Here is a 23215-nt window from a genome sequence, read left to right on the forward strand (position 1 = left end):
CCTAATTCAAAAATTCAAAATCTGAAATATTCAAAAATTCAAAAGTTTGGGTGTACTGTCATAATGCCATTTGTAGAATACAAAATTCTACAACAGATCTCAGGTAATGGATCACAGTCAAAATGCAAGTACACTAAAGTTATTGTTGTAAAATTACTTTCAGGCTATGTAGGAAATATAAATAAATTTCATGTTTAGACTTGGGCCCTGTCACCAAGATATGCCATTATATAATGCAAATATTTCAAAATCTGAAAAAATCTAAAATATGAAACACTTTAGATAGGGGATACTCAACCTGTTTTGTATATTAACAGTTCATACTAGAGTAAAATCAAACTAAAGAGAAAACTGTCTTTCCTAGACAAGGTACGAGTTTCTAGAATGAATATCAGAGTGCCAGATTTCAATAGTCATAGATCTGGGGCCTCTGAAATACCATTAAAATAAACATTCTACACTAAATCAGGATTATTCATACTAAAGTTTTATAGACATAAGAGTATAAAGTAGGGCTCAATAGCCAGAGGCTGAATACTCCAATTATTTAAGCCCCAAATTAAATCACCAGGCACAAAAGCATATCCCTTTCACATCAGATGTACACCAGAACAGGACTCAAGTTTACTAAGCTTTGATATGCAAAGTATTCAAAAAAAGCACTACATATTTGTGATATTTTAACTATTAGAAATTAATTGAATTAAATAAAATATGTAATTTGTTGTGAAAGTCACCATAAGTATCTGACTTCTGAAGAATTAAGGAAGCAACACACACAAATTTTTGAACTGTTATAGTTTTAGTACATGTGATAGTTAAGCAAAAATTCTAAAAATGCAGAACACCTCAACATCTCTAGCAATTACAGAAATGCAAGTTAAAACTACAGTGAGATTTCATCTCACTCCTGTCAGAATGGCAACTATCAAGAATACAAGTAACATGGGCTGGGGAGATAGCTCAGTTGGTAGAGTGCTTGTCTTACAAGCACAAGGCCCTGGGTTCAATCCCTAGCACCGCAAAAAAAAAAAAAAAAAGAATACAAGTAACAATAAATGTTGGTGAGGATGTGGGGAAAAGGTTAGCTCATACATTGCTGGTGGGACTGCAAATTGGTGCAACCACTCTGGAAAGCAGTGTAGAGATTCTTTACAAAACTTGGAATGGAACCACCATTTGACCCAGTTATCCCACTCCTCAGTTTATACCCAAAGGACTGAAAATCAGCATGCCACGGTGACCCAGCCACATCGATGTTTATAGCAGCTCAACTCACAAAGCCATGCTATGGAACCAACCTTGGTGCCCTTCAGCAGATGAGTGGATAAAGAAAATGTGGTATATATATGCAATGGAATATTACTAAGCCATGAAGAAGAATGAAATGATGGCATTTGCTGGTAAATGGATGGAACTGGAGAATATCAAGCTAAGTGAAATTAGCCAATCCCAAAAAACCAAAGGCTGAATGTTCTCTCTCATATGCAGATGCTAACCCAAAATAGGCGAGGGAGGTAGAGAAGTTGTTCACTGGATTAGCCAAAGGGGAATGAAGGGAAGGGAAGGGAGGAGGGAGGAGAATAGGAAAAGATAGTAGAATGAATTGGACATAACTTTCCTATATTCTTACACAAATACACGACCAGTGTAACTCCACAACATGAACAATCACAGAAATGGGAAGTTATCTCCATATATGTATAATATATCCAAATACATTCTACTATCATGTATAGCTAAAGAGAACAAATAAAAAATTTTTAAAAACACTTATTTTTCATAACTAAACAAATATGTAGAACATCTGCTTTACAAAGCAAGAACTAATATGTTTACCATTTCTGGCAAAATTTGCAATTGCCAATGCTCCAGCAAGCTGTAGCTGGTGGTTATTTGAAGGAATCCAAGAAAGCACCCTTTGGAACACATTGCCTTTTCCTCCTTCAAACAGTTTCTGCATGGATTCATCTGGGCATAAGTACAATAAATAGTTAAACAAGAGAAATATAATTACAAGTAACAAATCCATATCCCTAAGTAAATATCTCACTGGGACATTACAAACCTGGCAAACTATTAAATTCATAATGGGAAAAGCAATGACTGTTTTTTATAAGCTTTAAGAGTTTAGAATTTTCCTAGTACAAGTTCTGTAGCCATATGCTTTCATTCCTTTGATGCCACAGCGCTCTCTTTATGACAGCTCTTCATATGTTGGAACATGGCAAAGATTCCTCTTTTTCTGGTTCATCATCTCTAGTACTTTCCATGAGGTGTTAGGTTTCAAAATCATCACTTCAACAAGAAGTGAGAGAGGAAAATGAGAAAATGCCTAGTAATTATATCTACAGAAGAAACTTAATACACTTACAGATTCTGACACCCATATTCTTTGACGTAAATTACGACTCACCTCCAAGAAGTAACAACACCATGAGATCGGAGGCAGTTTTGAGCTCAGCAATGTCGTCCTCCTTGTCACTATCCACCTTCTGCTGAACGATCTCTAGGAGGCACTCCACAAGGCCTGCTTCCACCAGCTGTAGTTTAATAGCATCTAAAGAACGATGAGAACAAAACCACCACAATTTTAGATGGAATAGGAGCTTTAGTACAGGCAATCCATTATGAAGAACTGTAGCAACCCAGGGAAATGCAGAATTTAGAGAAAACAGCATTCCAGATTTGAGTTTTAGAATGAAACATCTGACAGTACAGTTTAATTACACAAAGACTATAGCTCATTTCTCCATTTGAAATTTATCCTTTCACAATGTCTCAAAGCACCTAAAGGAATCAATTCTCAGCCTTGAAGGCAATCTCACTCTACTATTATTCTAGATATTATGCTTATATTTAAAAGGCAATACTATAAATTACGTATTACATATATACCTATTTACACAAACTTAAAACACCCCCACCAATGGGATGTTAAAACCAAGCTACTGAAAAGTAAACATTAATAAATTTTAACCTATATCACAAGTATGCTTCATATTTGTATAGTGCTAATTTTCTAGGGCAATTTATAACAATGAATTTTAAAGTCACATTTTTAAAAGGACTTTGGATTTTCACTAATTTAAGGTATCTCTGGGTTGTGAGTATATGGTGATTCATTATACTAAATTTTACTTCTGAATGTACTTTAAAATATTCATAATAAAAGTTGAAAGAAAAAATAACTTTGAAGCTCTCTATAGGTTAAACAATAAGGTATTTTAGAAACAATTTATAGAGCAATTACACTAAAAAACTTCATAGAAAACTCCAGAAAAATCAAATTTTTTATATTCCTAATGTTATTATTTTTTTCTTTTTTGATTAGAGCCCAATAATCATACACAGTAGTTGGGTTCATCCTGAGAAACTCATACATGCATGGAAATAGATTTCAGTTCATGTTCCCTCTTTCCCTTCTCTTCTTCCATTCTCCTTCCTCTACTCTACTTGACTTCCTTTTGCTCTACTGTTAATTTATACTTGACTGGTTCTTTATAATATCCTACCTTTCTTTCCCTTTTATTCTAGCTTTTGCATATGAGGAAAAAAAAATTTTAACTACTGAGTTTCTGAGTTTGGCTTATTTCACTTAGCAAGACATTCTCCATTTCCATCCATTTATCAGAAAATGCCATAATTTCATTATTTTTTATGGCTGGGTAGAACTCCATTGTATATATACACCACAATTTCTTAATCCATTCGTCTATTGATGGGCATCTGGGTTGATTCATAATTTAGCTCTTGTGAATTGTGCTGCTATAAACACTGAGAAGGCTCTATTGCTGTAGTATGTAAACTTTTTACATCCCTAATGCTTTAAATATCCTTGCCTTATAGCACTTTCAATGAAGATGTTGTATTTGGATCCATAATCCATCTCCAATTAAGAGCAGATATACCTTATTAATCTTTGTTTTTAACCTAAACTGGCTTATTTAAATGCTTTGAAATTGACATTTCTTAACCCATTAAATACCAAATTTTAAATTCCACAAATATATTTTCGAATATTAAAGTTATAAATGGTATATTTGTTGCTCAATGTAAGTTTTAGCTGGGCTGTTAATGCATGACTGTAATAATCCCAGGGATTACTTGGGAGGCTGAGGCAGGAGGATTGCAAGTTTGAGGCTTGCCTCAACTTGTCAGTTGAGCAAGAATCTGTCTCAAAAAAAATATAAAGGGCTGAGGATAAAGCTCAGTGGTACAGAGCCCCTAGGTTCAATCCCCAGCACCAAAAAAACAAAACAAAACCACCATCAACAACAACAAAAAAAAACCAAACCCAGAAAATAACCAACCATGCCCCAGACCCTTAAAAACCCTCAAACAACATCGACTTAAGTTTCTATAGGTGTTCCACATCTAGGACAATGGAACAAAATGGATTAAGATAAATGCCATTTGACCTTAGAAATACATTTGCAAAGAATTTTTTAAATTTAAATTTTATTTTTTAGTCCTTGGTTTCCTTAAGCTGTACATGCTCACATTACAGTAATCAATTTCAGCTTCTCATTTGGAAGAAACAAAGACATAAACATTTATACTTAAGACACATATATACTTAAGACTTTCCTTGTTGGCAATTTTAACATACAAAAATATAGCTTTTTACTATCACCAGGAAGATCAATTTTCTCTTGAATATTGTCTCACAACACATAGACTATTCATTCTGGAATACTTTTTTAAAGGTATACTTGTACTGTGCCATGTAAAAAGTAGGGCGTTTCCTTGGTTACACAATGCTAGGGCTAGAAATGTGTAGCAAACAGAATTGAAAACTATCATTTAAAAAAAAGTCTTAAAAATACTAAAAATCCTTGAACTATACAAATCCCAACCTATGATTATTATTCTTTGTATACCAGGGAAACCACAATGATATGCAAAGGTTTATCCAGAAACAAGTTTTCAAAGTTATCACTTCACGCACTACACCATTATAAAATGGAGGAAATGGTGGAGGAGAAAACAAACAAACAAACAAGAAACTCTGATTTTCATGCATGTCTAAGTTTGGTGGAATGAACCCAATGACTACATAAAACCATATAGATCTGACTAAAAAAATAAAATATTGTTATTCTCAAATACTGCAAGGAAAGTTACAGGTAACTCTGGCATAAAACGGACTGAAGGTGGGGCAGTTGGTTTTATGCCAGAGAATTACCTGTAATTCCTATAATTCCATCAATCTGGGAGAATTTCAAGTTCGAGATTAGTCTCAGCAACTTAGTAAGGCCTTAAGCAACTCAGGGAGACCCTGTCCCAAAATAAAAAATAAAAAGGATTGGGAATGTGGCTCAGTGGTTAAGAGCCTTTAGTTCAATCCTTGGTACCAGCAAACAAATAAGCAAGCAAACAAAAAGTTTATGCTGAAGTTTTCATTTTTCAGAACCATCAAATGACATCAAAAACAAATTTATTCCTGAAGAATAAGATCTAAGGCAATTAGAAAATATATAATGTGTCAAGATTAAAGATCACAGATCTTTATTCTTACAGTTTGACTGTAATCATGAATATATTTAGAAGGCTCAAACTGCCTTAATTAGGACCAGCAAGGTGTTCTGACAAAGTAGAAAGTCCAGCACATTTATCATCACCATTCTGTCCAAGGACATCTGCATGCATGTGTATGAATGCACACATGTATCATACATGTATCATATATATGCAAATATATTAAATGACTTTTTAAATTGTGAAAAAATCCAAAAATGCACAGGAGTGCAGAAAATATAAATGTTAAGTATAATAAATAATTAGCGAATTACCAAGCACCTACCATCTAGAGCAAGAAATTCATTGCCAACAATCTAGGAAGTCCCTCTCTGCATTTCCCTTTCTGATCACAAGCATCTCCCTTCATTCTCTCAAATCACTACCTGGGATGATATGGTAATCGCTTCTATATTTTTTTACTGGTTCACCATATAAAGTTCATTTCTGAAAACTGGTTTTGTTGCACTTTATGTTGAATTTCACATAAGCCAAATTTTACTTTTTCAGCACTGGCTTTCTCCTTTCAATATTATGAGATTCATACATGTTAATGGTTCTCGCTGTCTTCATTCCTTTTCATAATGATTTTTCCATTATTTTAATATCCTGTGATTTACTATCATTCTACCTTTAATGGATATGAGTTGGTTCCAATTATTTTGTTATTATAAATAATGTTGCCTTTGATATTCTGGTGCATATACACACAGGTTTCTTGGTTTATTTCTAAGAGTGGAATTCTGGGTCACGGGTGAATAGCTCCAACTTCAGTAGGTATTAATTTCAGAATTGTACTATTTACACTTCCTCTGGCACTTAATGGTTGTTCCCACTGCTCCACACCTTCACCAACACCTAGAGTATCATTCTTCCCAATAGATCGACAGTGATATTTTATAGTGTTTTTGTTTTGCATTTCCTGATTACTGTGAGATTTGGGCATATTTTCCCCCAGAGTTTTCACATTTTTATTAATGATTTGTGGTAGTTTTTAAATACATTTTATTAGAATAAAGTTTTGCTATTGTTATCGAGTAAAACCAGTTCTGTCAACACATTCTCTTCCCATAATTTTAGCTATTCCTGACCTTTGGAATTTTGGGCTACAACTGCATTGAGTCTATAAATTGACATATATCATTAGAACATTTGAAGCTTCAAATCTATGAAAGTGTTTCAGTTTTCCATTTTTTAGCTCTTTTTATTTATCTCAATGCTTTCCTACAGTTTCCTCCCAGAGATCTTGCAAGTCTTTTGTCAGTTCATTCTTAGGTGTTTTATTTTTCATACCATGGTGAAAAATTTATTTTACACATTTTATTTCTGGGTTTTGCTGGCATATAGAAATAATTTTGTTTTGACTTATTTTTTTTGGTCAGAAAATTTACCTGAATTTTAATTTAAAAAATTGACCAACAGATTCTTTTAAATTGAACATTTATAATGTTCATTTATCCTTTAGTGGGTAATTCTTCAACACAATATTGAATAGAAGAAGTGGGACTCGTCTTCCTCTCTTCCAATCTCAAAGGGAATGTTTTTTATTTAACCATTGATAATTTTTCCGTAAGTTTCTTGTAGCTATTCTTTTTAGGGTGAAGAAATCCTTTCCTAGTAATGGTTTGCTAAAGTTCTTAAAAATTTTAACAGGATAATGTTAGCAATTTTTTTTTTAAATCTGAGATAATATCCTTTCTCCACTATAATTAAGGTGATGAATTATATTGACTGAATTTTGAATATCAAATTGTTTTACACTTTCAGAATAAATGCAATTTGGCATGATTAACTTTTAAATGTATTCTTAAAGTTGATTTGCTAAAGTTTCAAGAAGAATCCTGGTGTATGTTCAGGATGAGATTGGCCTTTAATTTTTATTCTTGCATTATCTTTTTGGGGATTAAGTATAAAGGTCTCACTAGCTTCACTAAAATAAACTTGGTACGTATATTTGCTTTTCCTACTATCTGGTGGAATTTAAGATAAAATTATTGTTTTTCTATTTTTTGTTTGTGTCATCCATACTTTAAATGCCCATTTAATATCTGCAAGATCTGTTGTAAGGTCTCCTTTTGCATTCTTGATTTTGGTTATTTGTGCTTTCTCTTTTTTTCCCCTCACTGATCTTACTGTAGGGATCTACCAATTTTATTGTCTTTCCAGATTCAACTTTGGCAATTTGATGCTTGTAGTGCATTGCATGTTTTCTAATTCATTAATTTTAGCTCTTTATATTCTCTTCCTTCGGTTGTACTGGGTTTGTTTTCCCCTAAATGCTTGAAATGAATAGTAAGCTCACTGATTTTAGCTTTCCTCTGTTTCTAACATGTATTTATTTTATTTAAAAATTTTTTAGTTGTAGCTGGACATAATACCTTTATTTATTATTTTTATGTAGTGCTAAGGATGGAATGCAGTGCCTCACACGGTCCAGGCAAGTACTCTACCACTGAGCTACAACCCCTGCCCGATCTAACATGCACTTAAAGCACATATTTCTAATTTAAATTTCCAAGTATAGCTTTATGGGCATCATATCAGATTTGAGACATATGGTATTTTAATTTTCATTAGAAAAATTTGATTCCTTTTTTTTTTGTTATTGGGGATTGAATTCAGGGGCATTTGACCACTGAGCCACACTTCTCCAGTTCTATTTTGCATTTTATTTAGAGACAGGGTCTCAGTGTCTTAGCACCTTGATTTTGCTGAGACTGGCTTTTAATATTTGATCCTTCTGCCTCAGTCTCCTAGGCTGCTGGGATTACAGGTGTGCAGCACCATGCTTCTGATTTCTATGATGATTCTTCTTTGACCTCTGAAGAATTGGAAATTATTTCTTAATATTAATGCAGATACTTTGTACACACTTAGGTCACAGAAACTTTCCATGCATCCTTCTATTAGATAAGTAGTTACATATTATTTTTAAAAACTAGTTTGGTAGTCACCTTAGAAAATGAAATCATGGAATAATCGGAGTAACAAACAGTATATAATGCATGGATCTTAGACTATAATTCCTTTCACTTCTCGCCTGATTTTATATGCCCATTCTGTGGTATATTTTAGATTATGCACTATACATTTTAAACCTCACAATTAAATTAATTGCTTTTTTTTTTAAAAAAATTGTGGTCTTCATCTCCTGTGCATGTGTCATTTTCCGCTTTATAATTTTCTTTAGTGAGGGTATGCTAGTAAACTGAATTTTTAAATCTGAACACTTTTATATTGCCTTCACTTTGGGAGAGTACTTTCACTGAGTTTAGAATTCCAGGTTGGCATTTATTTTCTTTTACTACATAGAACATACTGTCCCACTGTTGTCTTGCATTGCTGTTGTTGAGAAGTTAGCTGTCAAGCTGTTGCTTCTCTTAAGGTAATTTGTTTATTTTTTTCCCCTGGTTAATTTTAAGATTTTGTCCTTTGTTTTCTGCATTTTTACTTTGATGCAACCTACACGTGAAGTCATTTTTCATTTTATTCATTTTTTATTTTATATTTTATTGCTATGGTTTGAATGTCCCCACCAAAACTCATGTTGAAATTTAATCCCCATTTTATTAAGAGGGTACAGACTTGATTTGACTATGGTATTTGGAGGTAGAATCTTTGGGAGGTAATTAAGGTTAAATGAAGCCACAAGGGTGGGTATATAATCAAATGGGATTGTGGATTTGTAAGAACGGGAGTGTTTTTCCTTGCCATGTGAAAATTTCCCTGCAGAAAATTTGCACTAGTAAGAACCTCTCCAGGTAAATTTGCCCAATCTTGAACATTACAGTCTTCAGAACTTTGAGCTGGACAAACATTAATTCTTTATAAATTACTGTTTGTGGTATTTAATCACAGCAACAGAAAACAGACTAAGATTATTTGAATGTCTCATGGGTTTTTTGAATCTTTGACATCTTCCAAAATTTCTGATACATCTTCTGCCTCTGCAGCCCTCACCCCCAAATTCTATACTCCTTCTGGAACTCTAAATAAATGTTCATGAAAAGTTCTCTACCTCTTCTTTTATGTAAATTGGATCTCCTTTTCTTTATGTTTCATTCTGAATTCCCTTCCAATCTATCTTAGTTCACTGATTCTCTAATTCACCTATATCTAATCTGCTGGTAAACCCATCAATTAGGTTCTTCTTCTTTTTTAAAAAAAATTTTTTAGTTGTAGATGGACACAATATCTTTATTTTGTTTATTTAACTTTTTAATGTGGTTCTGGGGATTAAACCCAGTGCCTTACTTGTGCTAGGCAAGTGCTCTACCACTGAGCCACAACCCCAGCCCCCACCAATTAGGTTCTTAATTTTGGTTGGATTTTTCAAATCAGCAATTTTCATTTGTTTCTTTTCAAAACTGCCATGTCATATGTTTTAAAAAGTTTCCAGTTTCCTTCCTTCTAAATTTTTAGGCTTGCTTTCAGTTCACTGAACATGGGCACACCTGTTTTGAATCAATGTCTAATAATTCTGTCTGGAGATTTGCTGCTGGTGCCTGGCTCCTTGTTAGTTCTTGCTTAGAGTCTCATCTCCTCATGTGTCAGGTCCTCTTTAATTCTGTGCTAGATGTTGTATTTGAAAAATTGTTATAGGGCTGGGAGATAGCTCAGTCGGTAGAGTACTTGCCTCTCAAGCACAAGGCCCTGAGTTCGATCCCCAGCACCGCAAAAAAAAAAAAAAAAAAAAAAAGAAAAATTGTTATAAGGGATTTTTTGTTTCCTCTGATTCACTCATTCCTACAGTGCATCACAGAAGATTTTTTTTTGCTCAAAAACTAGTGGTTTACCAATATCCTCATTGTTGGCTGGCCTGGGACTCCAACTTTTATTCCCTTTGCCATAGAAGGGTACAGAAATGAAGTTTAGCCTTTCAGTTGCCTTTTCCAGATTGGAACAAGAAAGTGTTAACTACAGAAACCTCTTTACTTAAGTTTTTAAAAATCAAAAGATTTTGGAAGATAGCTTTCACCAATATAGATATAGTTATGGGGTAGATAATGTAGCTGAAGTTAGAGATACCTAAATAAAATGTAGTATATCAATAATAACACAGGGAAGGGTTTTGAATTAAAGAATTAGCAACTAAAACTTGAAAAATTCTGTATGATTGAAAGTCAAGAGGTGTGTGTATTTTCTCACCATTTTCTGCCAATGGAGCAAGAACTTCAAAAATCATTTCTCTCTTATCATGTTCTATTTGTTTCTTGAAGAGTTTTACCAGCTCTTCAGCAATGTTGGTACTAGCAAACTGTTCTTTACTTGACTCTGAAAAACAAAGGGAAAAAAATTTAGAATAAAGAAAGTGAAACCCAGAAATTTGTTTCCTGTTACTGTTAATACTTGGTCATTTTGTACTACTACTAACTATAAGCACACTTCAAATACAGGCACAATCAAACGGAGGACCTTGAAAAAGAAAAATGTCTAAGGCTCTAGAGAAAATATTCGGACTCAATTATATTTGAGACTGTAAAAAATGTTCACTAGCACAATAAAAGTAATACAGCAACAACAAAATAATTGAGTCATAAAATTCATAGTGTCAAGGCTTTCAGTTGAAGAAAAACTGTTCAAAACAGATTATATGTTGCAGAATTAAGGGTGACACTGTCTTATCTTTAGTCTTATTAAAGTAGTATGTTTTTGCACTGGTCCTGCTGTGAATACCACTTTTTTTTTTTTTTTTTTTTTGGTGGTCCTGGGGATTGAACCCAGGACCTTGTGCATGCAAGGCAAACACTCTACCAACTGAGCTATATCCCCAGTCCTGCTTACCGTTTTTTTGTTGTTTTCTTCTGAGGTGCAGGGAGGTTCATGGTGCTGAGAATGGACCTTGCAATGCTAGACAAGCACTCTATGAGCTATGCCCCCCAACTCTATGACTACTATTTAAATTCCAATTATTCACAAGTAGTGGGAAATCTCATTCCTCATTCCCTCTTCCTCTTCAGTAAGTTCAATCTAGACCCTTACTCTGGAACTTCACCATCAGTGAAGTTTAAATATGTAAATTTCTCACATAGAAAAATTAAAAACACCTTCTCTCCCTATATCCCACTTTCTTCATCAACTATATCCAATATAATTTTTTTAAAAAGTAAATCTCATTCACTTTTGCAAACAAGTTTGATACCATTGTATGCATTGCCTGTACTTTCTTAATTCACATGCATTCCTAAGTACTAGAGTCACTTTTTGTCAGAAAAATTTCTAATAAAATGATAAATCACAGAAATTTGTGTGGTTTTGCTCACTAATATATAGTAGTTTAAAGATAAAATGAGAATCAAACATCATTGCCCTATGTAAACGTATGATTACACAAATGGTATGCCTTGACTCCATGTACAAATAGAGAAACAACATGTATCCCCTTTGTATACAATAATAAAAAAAAAGAAAGAAAAAATGAAAAATAATTGACATGTAAGATTTATTTCACAACTGAAGGGAGAAAAGAAAATGCAACTCTGCCTTATTAAGCCTCATAAATTTTGTGGGATTAAAGATATTTCCATTTTGGGACCTACAAAGTAAGAATGCATCAACAGAGAGATGGCATCTGATGCTACAGAAGGGAAGCAGATTGTCTAGGGTCAGTCAGAACTAGGAATGAAAGAAAGCAAAGGACCAAATCTCAAGGAATAGGAACTTATAGAGGTCTGGTGGAAAAGAGACTGCAGAGTGTAGAGTATGCCAGCTAACATGGATTTAGATATATTTACCCAGTACAGCAGGGATAACAGCAAGGTAAGCAAAGTTGAATTTACAATTGTTTACTTACCTGTTACCTCCCCTGCCCAGGGAAGCCCAATGCATGCTAGGCAATACTCTACCACTAACCTATATTCCCAGCTCCTGTGCTGTTTTGGGAGGCCCAGAATATTTTTCCTTATTTGTTTGTCTAATCAAAACTTCCATTCCCAGTTGCTTCTAACATTATTTTGGTAGTTGCAGTGGACAGAATGCCTTTTTTTTTTTTTTGGGTGCTGGGGATTGAACCCAGGGCCTTGTGCTTGCAAGGCAAGCACTCTACCGACTGAGCTATCTCCCCAGCCCTGCTTCTAACATTATTGTGATGTATTTATCTGTGCATTCATATTTCCATTCATTTAACAAATAATACACGCCAAGCACTATCCAGTAAGATATACAAAATAAGACTGGAAAGTAATTTATAAGAGGTGGATGTTTGAAAACTTTGGCTATCTCAAATAGTATTAATGTCTAAAAAGGATTGGTAAACAGGAAATATGGGGCAAATATTTCTGCTTATTTCTGGGCTTTCTGCTTTTGGCAAATCTTTCACTTTTTTCTCAAGGATAAGATGACTGGATTCAATACTGAATTATTCCCCCCTCTTTTTACTCTTCTAACACTACTTTTGTAGCAATCTCTGAAATCCACAGGGCTCAGTAAAAAACAGTGCTTAGAAAGCACAGACTGCTAGCATGGTACAGATTATAGAACTTTACCATCAGCTTGCAAGTATGTATTTTCTCAACAAAATTTTTATAAATTCTTAAATTTGATCATTGAGAATTTTTTATCTATCCAATAAAATTTTAAATGACTAATTACTTTCAGCCTGAATAAAGCAAATGTTTTAGTAATATCTGTAACAGATAAGCTACACATATAGTAAAAATAATTACATAGGAAAATATATAAGAAGTGATAGTATTTGAAGTGTCACTTAAAGATTCCTTGTGTGAGAATTCACATTTTTTAAATATAAAAGATCATACATCTAGAGTATTAGAGTACAAAATATTGTTGTTCAAATGATCCAAATGATAGTATTTGAAGTATCACTTAAAGATTCCTTGTATGAGAATTCACATTTTTTAAATATAAAAAGATCATACATCTAGAGTATTAGAGTACAAAATACTGTTGTTCAAATGATTTCACATAATAGGAATGCTATATTTTCAAAGGCCAAATAGTAATCCACTGTTATAAAAATCAATTTAGGATTGTGACCAATATGCTAAAAAAACAGAAAATAAACTATCGAAATGCACTGAATATGGTGAAGATAAGTACTGTTTAGTTCCAGGTGTGTTTATGTAATAAGTGGTGAAATAAAATGCATTTCTTATTGTGGGCCAAAATCCAAAAACTCAAAAATATTGCCCTAATATAAGTAATTTACAATATGGATTTCTGTGCTGCACTTTGAGAAGTGTTAATATTTTATATTTGTATTATAATGTCAACCCAGTAAGAGCTAGATCAATATTTCTATATTGAATGATTTAAGGTTCAAATATGCAAGATATTTGTGTAATTTTGATTAAAAAACACTAATTGCCTTTTTAAATTTGCCTCCCAGAAGGAAGTTCTCTATTATATAAGCATGAATTCATATTACTAATCAATATGACTAATTACTAGTAAGTCATATATTAAATACATTACTGAGTTGATTTAATTGTAAGAATCAGGTCCTATTTACTTCATAGGACCACTGTAAAGGTGAATGAAGTTTAATACAGATTCGGGATCCTTCTTCATTATAAAGTGCAGGACTCTTACAAGTAAATTTTCTCAAGTCCCACCCTCTTTCATGGTAATATATTCATTTCTCTAAAGGAGGTATAGTAATCAGTAAACCCTTCTCCTTGACTCTTACTGGAATAAAACAGTTTACCAGAATATAGTGAACCAACAACCTAACTCTCTTTGCATGAGATTAAGCAGGAGGTCTGAATAGTTCCTGAGGTTGAAGCATTTACAAAATTCAGATATTATACAACCAGGAAGAATCAAATAATCCTCAGCAAGCAACTAGAATTATATAATCTATAATACAACATAGTCTATTCAAGGATTATAATCATTTCCTTAATTAGTACTAACCTTTTCTTAAGGTTAGGAGAGATAAACATCAGCCTTTGTTTTCTTCCATGTACTCCTAAAACTTTAAAGGGAAAGGAACCTTCGCAAAGTGAAGGATGACTTTGCTATAGAGTTTATTTTCTAAAGCATCACTGTCCAATAGACATACAATTCATTTTAAAAATGTAACCACATATGCAAATTAAAATTTCCTTATAGATATAGTAAAAAAGTAAAGGAAAATAGGTAAGATTAGTGGCTATTATACTGATCAGCGCTATTCTAGAAACTACTCATCCTAAAATGTAAAAGTAAAGGACCTACACTCTTTGAGTCTGATGAAACTGAAGGCAAATTAAGAGAGATGTTTATATTTTTGGTACACAGACTGACATTGTTGGTATGGGATTACAGCATGATATCTGATTTATTTCTACCAACTATATTGGACAAACTTCTACAACTCAGTTAAATGATGCAAAATAAGTGTGAAACACTGAATGAATGTTCTTTCCTTTTTGGTTTCACTTGAATGGTAGGGGGAAATGTGTTAATCAGGCTAGTATAAAAAAGAAGAAATAAACAGTGAAAAAAAGAAATATTTACAAATATTCAAATATGACCAATGAATAAAAATGATTTTTTAAAAATCTGTGGTAAATAATTCCTATTTTTTTAAATTGACATCAAAGCAAAAATATAGTACTAAAATCAAGACTTCAATGTGTCGTGTACAGGGACATGAGCTTTGAGTTAGAAAAATCAACAGTGTCTTGGTGCTTTTATTTACAAAATGGGGATAATTAGCAAAATTGCTAAATTTATTTGTTATACTACTATATTTAGCTATGACAAAACATCAACAGTTTCCCTATGCCCACAATACAGGATTTACTATGAACATGGAAGTGGATAGACTCAATTTGTCATTTTTTTGCCAAGTAGTGGGAAGGAAGGAGTAAGGGAAGGGAGAGAAAGCAAACAAAGAAAGGAGAAAAAAAATACATAAACAATACCATCATAAGATCTAATTAGATCTTTTTTAAAAAAAAATGGAAGGTAGTATTTCAAAAGTTTAAAACAATATAATCTAAGTGGATTTCAGGCTCTTAACATTTAAATAAACAAGTATAAGTGCATTAATAAGTTCATGACATTTGTGGTTCATGACTCAGACTTACCAAGTTCTGCTAAATTACCAAAAGCAACAAGACACATTTCTGTAAGAGCTGCATTGTGGCAGTGGATACCCAGTAATTTCACTAAGGTAGGGATAACACCCATATTGATAAGCTGAGCTTGAAGGGAATCTGTAAAAAAGAAAAAAGAAAGAAAAAAAAAAAAGGAAGAAAACTGTTCACATATCAAATGAACATTAGTAAGAAGAAAGTACCAGTTATTCTCCTTAAACTCAATGCAATTTCAATTGCAGTAAAGGAAAATGAAGTCCATTCATATGATTGACTAGACATTTAAAACACAGTTCAGAAGGGTTGAATTTTGAATCTTTTCAATGACCAAAATAAATTTAGAAATGAAAATAATTTAAAGAATATATCATTTTTTTTTAAAGAGGGTCTTATTCCTTTAACGATCAGGATTTTATGATGTATAAATAAACATTACCATTGACTTTTAAAAGGTCAGACAATGTAACATTTGCATTACAGGAAGTCACAGAATATATGAAAATCCTAAGAAAAATAGCAAGTTTAGTAAAGACCAAGAAAGGAGACAAAAATCTTTAACATTCTTTAAAAATAGTTTCTTTATAGTAAAAAAAGAAAATTATACATAAAATGACTTAAGTATTTACAAGCAGAATGTTCCTTGATGACTGCTAGAAAGGAATGTAGTTTTAACAAGGCAAAAATGTTTTTCTTTTCAAAGCTTTATTTAATTATAATGACAGATCATCTCAGTAAAAGAGATGGTTTGAGAAGTGATGAGAATGAGGTCAACATGACCTTGTCATTAGCTTGCCTGCATTTTCTAAGCAGCAAATTAGTTTTAAAGTTCTAAATATGCCTTGAATTTCCGCAATAGTTCTTCATGGACTTAGAATACCTGCAGCGAGCTTGAAGGTACATTAGCCAAAACGAAAACCAAAAGCACTGCCTCTTAGGATAAGCTAAAGAAAGACATGTAAACATTTGTACGTTTATGCAAAACACTATATTAGTGTCAATAACTGGTTCATCCAAAGACATAAGAATATTCTTTCAAGGTTTTCTTTTCAAAATTATATGCCATTTTCAAGCTAATAATTTTCTCCAAATTCTCTTAAGTTACCTATTTGAAATCTAAAGATAACACTGTTTCCTACAAAACACATTTTCCTCATAGCACAAATCCCTGACAGGGTATGCTTGCTAATCTCTATTACACTCTATAGTTCTTGACCTGCAGATAAGGAAGTGGGTAGGTGATTACCAGAAAAGAACACAAAGGCAGGGTTGAGCTGTCTCACAGGCCAGCTGATTACTTGTCTGGTGGACTCTGTTGTTGATTCTTCCTGGCTTTTACAGTGAGGTATGAAGAAATAGCCAAGAGAGGCTTGCTGCCCCTGAAAACTGGTGAGTGGGTAATTACAGATAATTGGTTTGGTTTGGTTTTGGGGGCCCATCTATACTAGAAAGGAGCTATTACCAAAGCAAGAATATAAGATAAAACTGAGAAAAAAGGAAAGTTACATTTAAAGTTCAAATAATCTAATAAAATACCTTTAAATTCTGTAATGGAATTTTACAGTTTATTCTAAATGGAGATTTTAAAAGACTATATATTTAAATGATTTATTTTTATACTTTTGATATAAATTTTTTTCCTAAACATACGAGAGCAATCAACAGATGGTTGACAACACTTACAAGCAAAGTACTTATGTTATAGGATATAGTGGTATACGTCTATGTCATACAGGCAGAATACTTGGCATTATGATTATAGTTTTATAATGGTCATGCACCAAGGAGCTTTCCAAGTTAAAAATTACTTTGATTACTTACCAGTAGAGTTCTTTATTAGAGGATCACCTCTGTATATCCTTGTTCTTTAGCAGTGTATTTATTTTTTAATTCATTTTGACTAGCTTGTCAAATACTGCAGAGCTGCTGAATTATTAAAATTTCAGGTATGTAAGCGTGAGCACTAGCGCATGCATTGAGTGTGAGTCAAACTCTGCTCTATGTCTGCATATACGTAAGCATCACACACCCCCTCAGTACTGTTGGTACAAACTATAAAAATCCAACAGTCCAGGGACTTCAGAGGAGTAACACATTTGTGAAGGAGATAAGAGGAGAATGCCACTTAGAAGATGATGTTCTTCATGTTCTCCTAACTTGGCATCTCCATCACTTTCTTGGACTGCTTTTAAAATGCTATAAATTTTTATTCCAGGAAAAAGAGGGGCAAAAATTTAAGAAATGTTGCAGAGCTTAACAAAGTCTTTGGCATACAAATTGCACCCATAATATCTGAAATTACAGATCAGGAAAAGTAGCATAGTCAAATGGCAAATGATGTGAATTGCCATAATTCATGAAAATCACATTACTTCTTGAAAATGTATTTTAAAACTACTAAGGAGCTAAATCAACTATATACTCACAAACAACACACATACCACACACAAGAGAAAAATATATAGTCATCCAATTGGACAGATTCATTTCGGACCAATTGGGTGCTTTCTTTTGTATCTATTTCTATGATAATAACTAGGACAATAATTCTACTCAAATAACTCTAAAATTTGTTCACACTGTACTCAAGAAATTCTTGGATAATGAAGGCCCACAGAAGGGGGAGAAAAAGACCTTTACTCAAATAGGTTGATATAAATTTTATGTATTAAAAAAACATCCTAAAACATGGTTCTCAAAGCGGGACCCCTGAAATCTTTTAAAGGATCACCACGTCCAAATTCTTTTTATAAAATTACCAGGACATTGCCTTTTCCACTATATTGACATTTGCATTGACGGGGTTAAAAAAAATGGTAGATATAACTGCTGGCTCTGTAGCCAGAACCCAGGCAGTGACACCACGTTGTGTAAATAGTTGTTGTATTCTTCACCGTAACACACTATAAATAAGATGCTTTTCTCTTGTTTTTGAAAATATTTTTAATGTTATGTTAATATAATGAACTTACTGTTATTTTAAAATGTAATACTAAACACTTCAAATTTTCTCTATTCTAATTTCTATTACAGTAAATGTTGCTAGATATTAGGATATTACCCATACAAATTCTATTGAAAGCTTCAATAATTTTTAGGTGTTTAAAAGGATCCAGAGACCAAGCATTTAAGAACCACTGTCAAAGGATTACTTAATTTTTATGAGAGATGGAAGAGGGGAAGAAAACATGGAAAAGACATTCTGAAGGTCAAAGAATGTGCTTGGCAGATATGATAACAGAAAAAAATGAATTAAAAGTTTAAAGCATGTAGAATCCCAAATTTTGGTGCTCAGGTATTCTGAGAGAATTTACCTTAATAAAGCACCTGAATTTCTCATCTTGTTTATTTGGAACAGGAGGTCTAGCTAAGCCTAGGAGAATACTCCAGATTTAGTCTGTTCATCTATTTCAGTTACAACAGTTTACCATGAAGTAGATTTTGTTCTGTTTTACGTAGAGGGGAGTCTGATTTGTGTAAGTTGATATTAATTTTTATCAACAGAAGGAAATTACTAGTTGATCCCCTTTTTTTAAAATTAGGCAAAGAAAGCTTGTGAATGTTCTTCATAGGATAAGAGCTGACACCCATACTATCATGAATAAAATCAGGAGTATGACTTCTAATTGAAAAACTAACAGAAGAAATTCTTAGAACCAAAATAATTCACATTCTCTAGATACACTGGAGGGAGTATGTGAAACAATTACAAGACTAAAACTTTTGCATCCCTCAACAAACACCAGCAACTCCAGGGAATGTTTTATCAGAGTTCAACAAACACAGCAATTCACAAAAATGCAACCCAGGCCCATACATAGCAAACACTTATGTGTGAAAGACAGTCTTTAGACAACACGATGTCATAAACACCTGAAGGCTTTTAAAAAAAATTGCTCCTGACAAACATCACAAACAGATATTGACCAAAATACAGATTTACAAAACTACATAATATCAAGATGACACAGGCCCTACATGATCTATGGGGAGGAAGAGGAAGAAAGGCACTGAGGGGGTGCAATACAGATGCATATACAAAGAGATATAAGGCAATCAACGCATGCGCTGGTGTGAACACTTACCTACCTACATTTGAATTTCAATGGTTCCAAGTTCTTCAGGTCACACTCATGGAAACTCCAAAGAATGGAGATCTGGAGAGAAGATCTTAAGTTGAAGAACCTTTATCCCCCTGAGTTTTAAGTTTAATGTTTAAAACATTGGTATAGACTAGTTAATAGATCCAGAAAAGTATGCTGTGAATTCCAGTAACTCAATTGAAGTTATGTTGATCAATTACTAAAAATAAGTTTCTTAAGAAGATTTTAACATGTTTATCTTAGTCCTAAGACCCTTACAGACGTCATATTATTATTATTAAATTTAATGGTAAATAGAACTTAAGGAAGAAATTGTGTCAAAATTAAATACACACAATTTAAAATACAGTCTCTACCTTAGTATGTAAGTGTACGTACACTACTCATAGTATAAAGCTATGATGTTGTTACCTGCAGCCTTTTAACAAAAACCCTATTCTATAGTCAATGAATTATACATAACAGTTCAAACAGTGAAAACAAGAAAATATGTAAAATTCCAATATAAATTGGTTAAAAACCATTTGGGAATAATAAAGACTGAAGAAAACTGCCTTTGACTGAATGGAACATCTGTATTTCCAAAACCAATATATAAAAACTGAAGATAAAAATCGATGTAAGAGTGAGGTGACAAATTGGACATTAAGCAGGTTTTAGCTCTGTAACACAGAAAAGGAAACTGACAAACAGCTATTAAGAGAATGACTAGTGTCAAAAACTTCATACACAAATGTGCAGGTACAAGTACAGACTTCCTTTTCAGTTCCTATTCTGTATTCTTTAGTTTATTGATCAGGAAAGTGGAGAAGTTTTATTCTAATCTAATGTTGAGGACATAAAACTAGATTACTTACATGTGCTCAAAATCAATCTCAAATTAAAGTCTTTTTTACACAAAACATGCACATGTGTTTTGCATCCAGATTACCCTTTAATCCTCACACAGACACACAGAGATTTCAAAAAGAAAAAAAGGAAATACATCAAGATTTTTTAGTATTTAGATTATTGGAGGTTCAAAACAACACATTTATCTAAAAAGTTCATGAAAAACAGAAGAGAGAATTCAAAAAAATTTGGGGGGTTCTGAAAATAAAAGTCTCTGTACTGCAAAACTTCCCTTTGGTAACAGTTCTAAAGATTAATGACAAAATTACATGCATGAAAGTAATGTAAAATAGCGCCAACAACCAAAACCCCCAAAGCAAAACACTACGAGATGGAAAAAATACTTTACTCTCCTTAGGAGGTCTAAAACACTTTCTGTTCTCAATCGAATGATACCTAGTGACTATATCTTAATTTAGTAGATAATTTTTCCCTACTTAAGGTTGAATTATTTGCTACAGATCACCTCTTGTTATAATGAATGACATTTGTTCAGCTATGTCTACTCTGATTTTAAATTCAATGCTATCACCTCAGAAATGGTCTGTAAAGTACGAGTCCCAAGAGGGCTACTGATAGTTGTTACTTTAATACCTTTTATTAAGAAAAACAAACCCACTCTGCTATAATAGGGCACGGTTATAAATAATGACCGCATGTATACAAGTTTAAGTGGATACCTGAATTTCTGTATAGTGACCTAAGCTAAATACCAGGTTAATTTATATCCCAACATGCATTCCTTACAAACATGTACTTAAAAACATAAATAGTCCTTATTTTAAAAATGATCATGGGCTTTTTAAAAGAATAAAAAATTCTAGTGACTCTGGACCTTTGTATGATTTGGTTGTTTACACTTTAAAATCACATTTTTGTGAATTGTGTTAAGACGACACAGGTGCATAGCTAAAAGATTTTAAATTCCTAGACAATATCCTTGTTTTTCAAATAGTATTTAATTTTTTTTTTCAGTAAATAAAACTATATGAACTGTTCAGTGTTAGATTTTATTTGCAGTTAAGAATCGGGATTGCTAATGTTTATAAAAGTTAATTTACAGATTGATACTTTTCTAGTTTCGGTTTTTCTCTGAATGGACTTTTTAAGTGTCCTAAATTAGAGATGCACTGGTATTTGGTCAAAATCTATTATTCACCTTTGACTTTAGCCTCAGCTTTTGGAAGACCAAATGGCTGAATGCTTGCTTCACTGCCATTTCTGGGACCTAGAGATTTGTGCAAGATCAATGTTCATGTGCTAGATAACCATCATATGTTTCAACAAGTATAGCAACATCAATAATAAAAATAAGATCTAGTCTTTCAGATTTGTTACTATCTTAATATTCATTTCCAAAGGTAAGTATTCCATGCACAGAGAAAAATCTATGTGCTTCCTATGTTGAAAATCTATAAATCAAATGAAATGTAAATGTGTATTATTCAAGTATTAAGATGTTGCAACAACTAATGATGGATAAACCATAAATATAAAAATCAAATCAAGGCAGAATAGAATATTCTCTTCAGAATTTACAACAGTAAGTGTTAGGAACTGTTGTGATTTTAAATTAATTCTATCCAAGCAAAGAGTCTTCAATAAAGAGTTCAATTTGGGAATTCTTTATATTTTATCAAGTAAAAAAAATTTCAGAAAACCAACTTTGCCACCTAAAATTTTCACAATGAGGAAAATCTTGAAAATAAAAAAATCTATGATTAGTCATCTCAATTCAGACATAAATCAAGTACAGAAAAGAAAACCATGTTAGAGAATGAGGAACTCCAAATGTACTTTGTGTCTTCACTTCCCTTGGTTAAAGGTGGGCATCTATGTAACATTACAATGCCAAATGTGCTACCACTGCAGGAGCAATCCAGAGGCTGACAAAGCCAAGAAAGTACTGATCCTGTGATTATATAAAGTCAAACTTTAAGCAGCAGGCTACTAAAAGTACTGACAAAATAATTATATAATAACCATTTCATTTTTATGAGATAAAATTTTAGATTTCTGCATTAAGCTATAACGCTCAAAGCCAAATATTAAAGCCAATATTTGAACACGTAGTATTACACCAAACTGTGTATCTGATACACCTCTACTAAAAAACAAATCCTCAAGCTGTCCCTTAAAATTACTGTTGTAGCAATAGTTTAGAAACATTGACTAAAAGCTAATCTAGTCTAACTGGTTAAACTTAGTAGGCAGAATTAGGAAGAGGCCTACTCTTCCTAACTGCTTTCAATGAAACTTTTTTCTTTTTTAATTGTAGAAGAACTTCAAGAATGCAACCTGCTTCAGTCAACTGATTAGAAAGCTCTGTTGGAAATAAAATAAAAATTAAAAACTTTGTTGACTAACTTTTTTTGTGTGTATAAAAAAGGAAATAAACAACAAAAGTAAATAATGAATAAAAAAGCCTAACAACTTAGCTGCACAGTAAAATATTTAATGCACTTAATTAAACACACTAAGGTATTTTAATTTGATTAGCTGGGCTCTAAAAGATGTGAACTTAAATATATTAAGTACATTTCCCATGACTAAAATCAGAGAAAAAGATGAACAGAAAATTCATTTAAAACAGTGTATTGGAAAATATCATTAAAAAAAGATAATGATTGCAAAGATACAATTTTAAATTTTGAATTCTGC

The 23215-nt window shown here is 32.7% G+C and overlaps 1 protein-coding gene and 1 non-coding gene across 6 annotated transcripts in view; both read right to left on the reverse strand.

Annotated features, from left to right (window-relative positions):
* Positions 1–23215, reverse strand: part of Rap1gds1 (Rap1 GTPase-GDP dissociation stimulator 1) — a 124373-nt gene that overhangs the window by 20578 nt on the left and 80580 nt on the right. For all 5 annotated transcript variants that reach the window (XM_047567049.1, XM_047567051.1, XM_047567047.1 and 2 more), the window contains 4 exons: positions 15555–15683; positions 10669–10794; positions 2417–2560; positions 1840–1971 (listed from right to left, as the gene is read on the reverse strand). In XM_047567049.1, the coding sequence (XP_047423005.1) occupies positions 1840–1971; positions 2417–2560; positions 10669–10794; positions 15555–15683 (531 nt within the window). The remainder of the gene's footprint in view (positions 1–1839; positions 1972–2416; positions 2561–10668; positions 10795–15554; positions 15684–23215) is intronic.
* Trnaa-ugc (transfer RNA alanine (anticodon UGC)) lies at positions 11220–11292 on the reverse strand. The gene has a single exon. It is a non-coding gene; the product is annotated as a tRNA-Ala (tRNA).

This window comes from Sciurus carolinensis, chromosome 10 (genome assembly GCF_902686445.1).
Source record: "Sciurus carolinensis chromosome 10, mSciCar1.2, whole genome shotgun sequence".
NCBI lineage: Eukaryota > Metazoa > Chordata > Mammalia > Rodentia > Sciuridae > Sciurus > Sciurus carolinensis.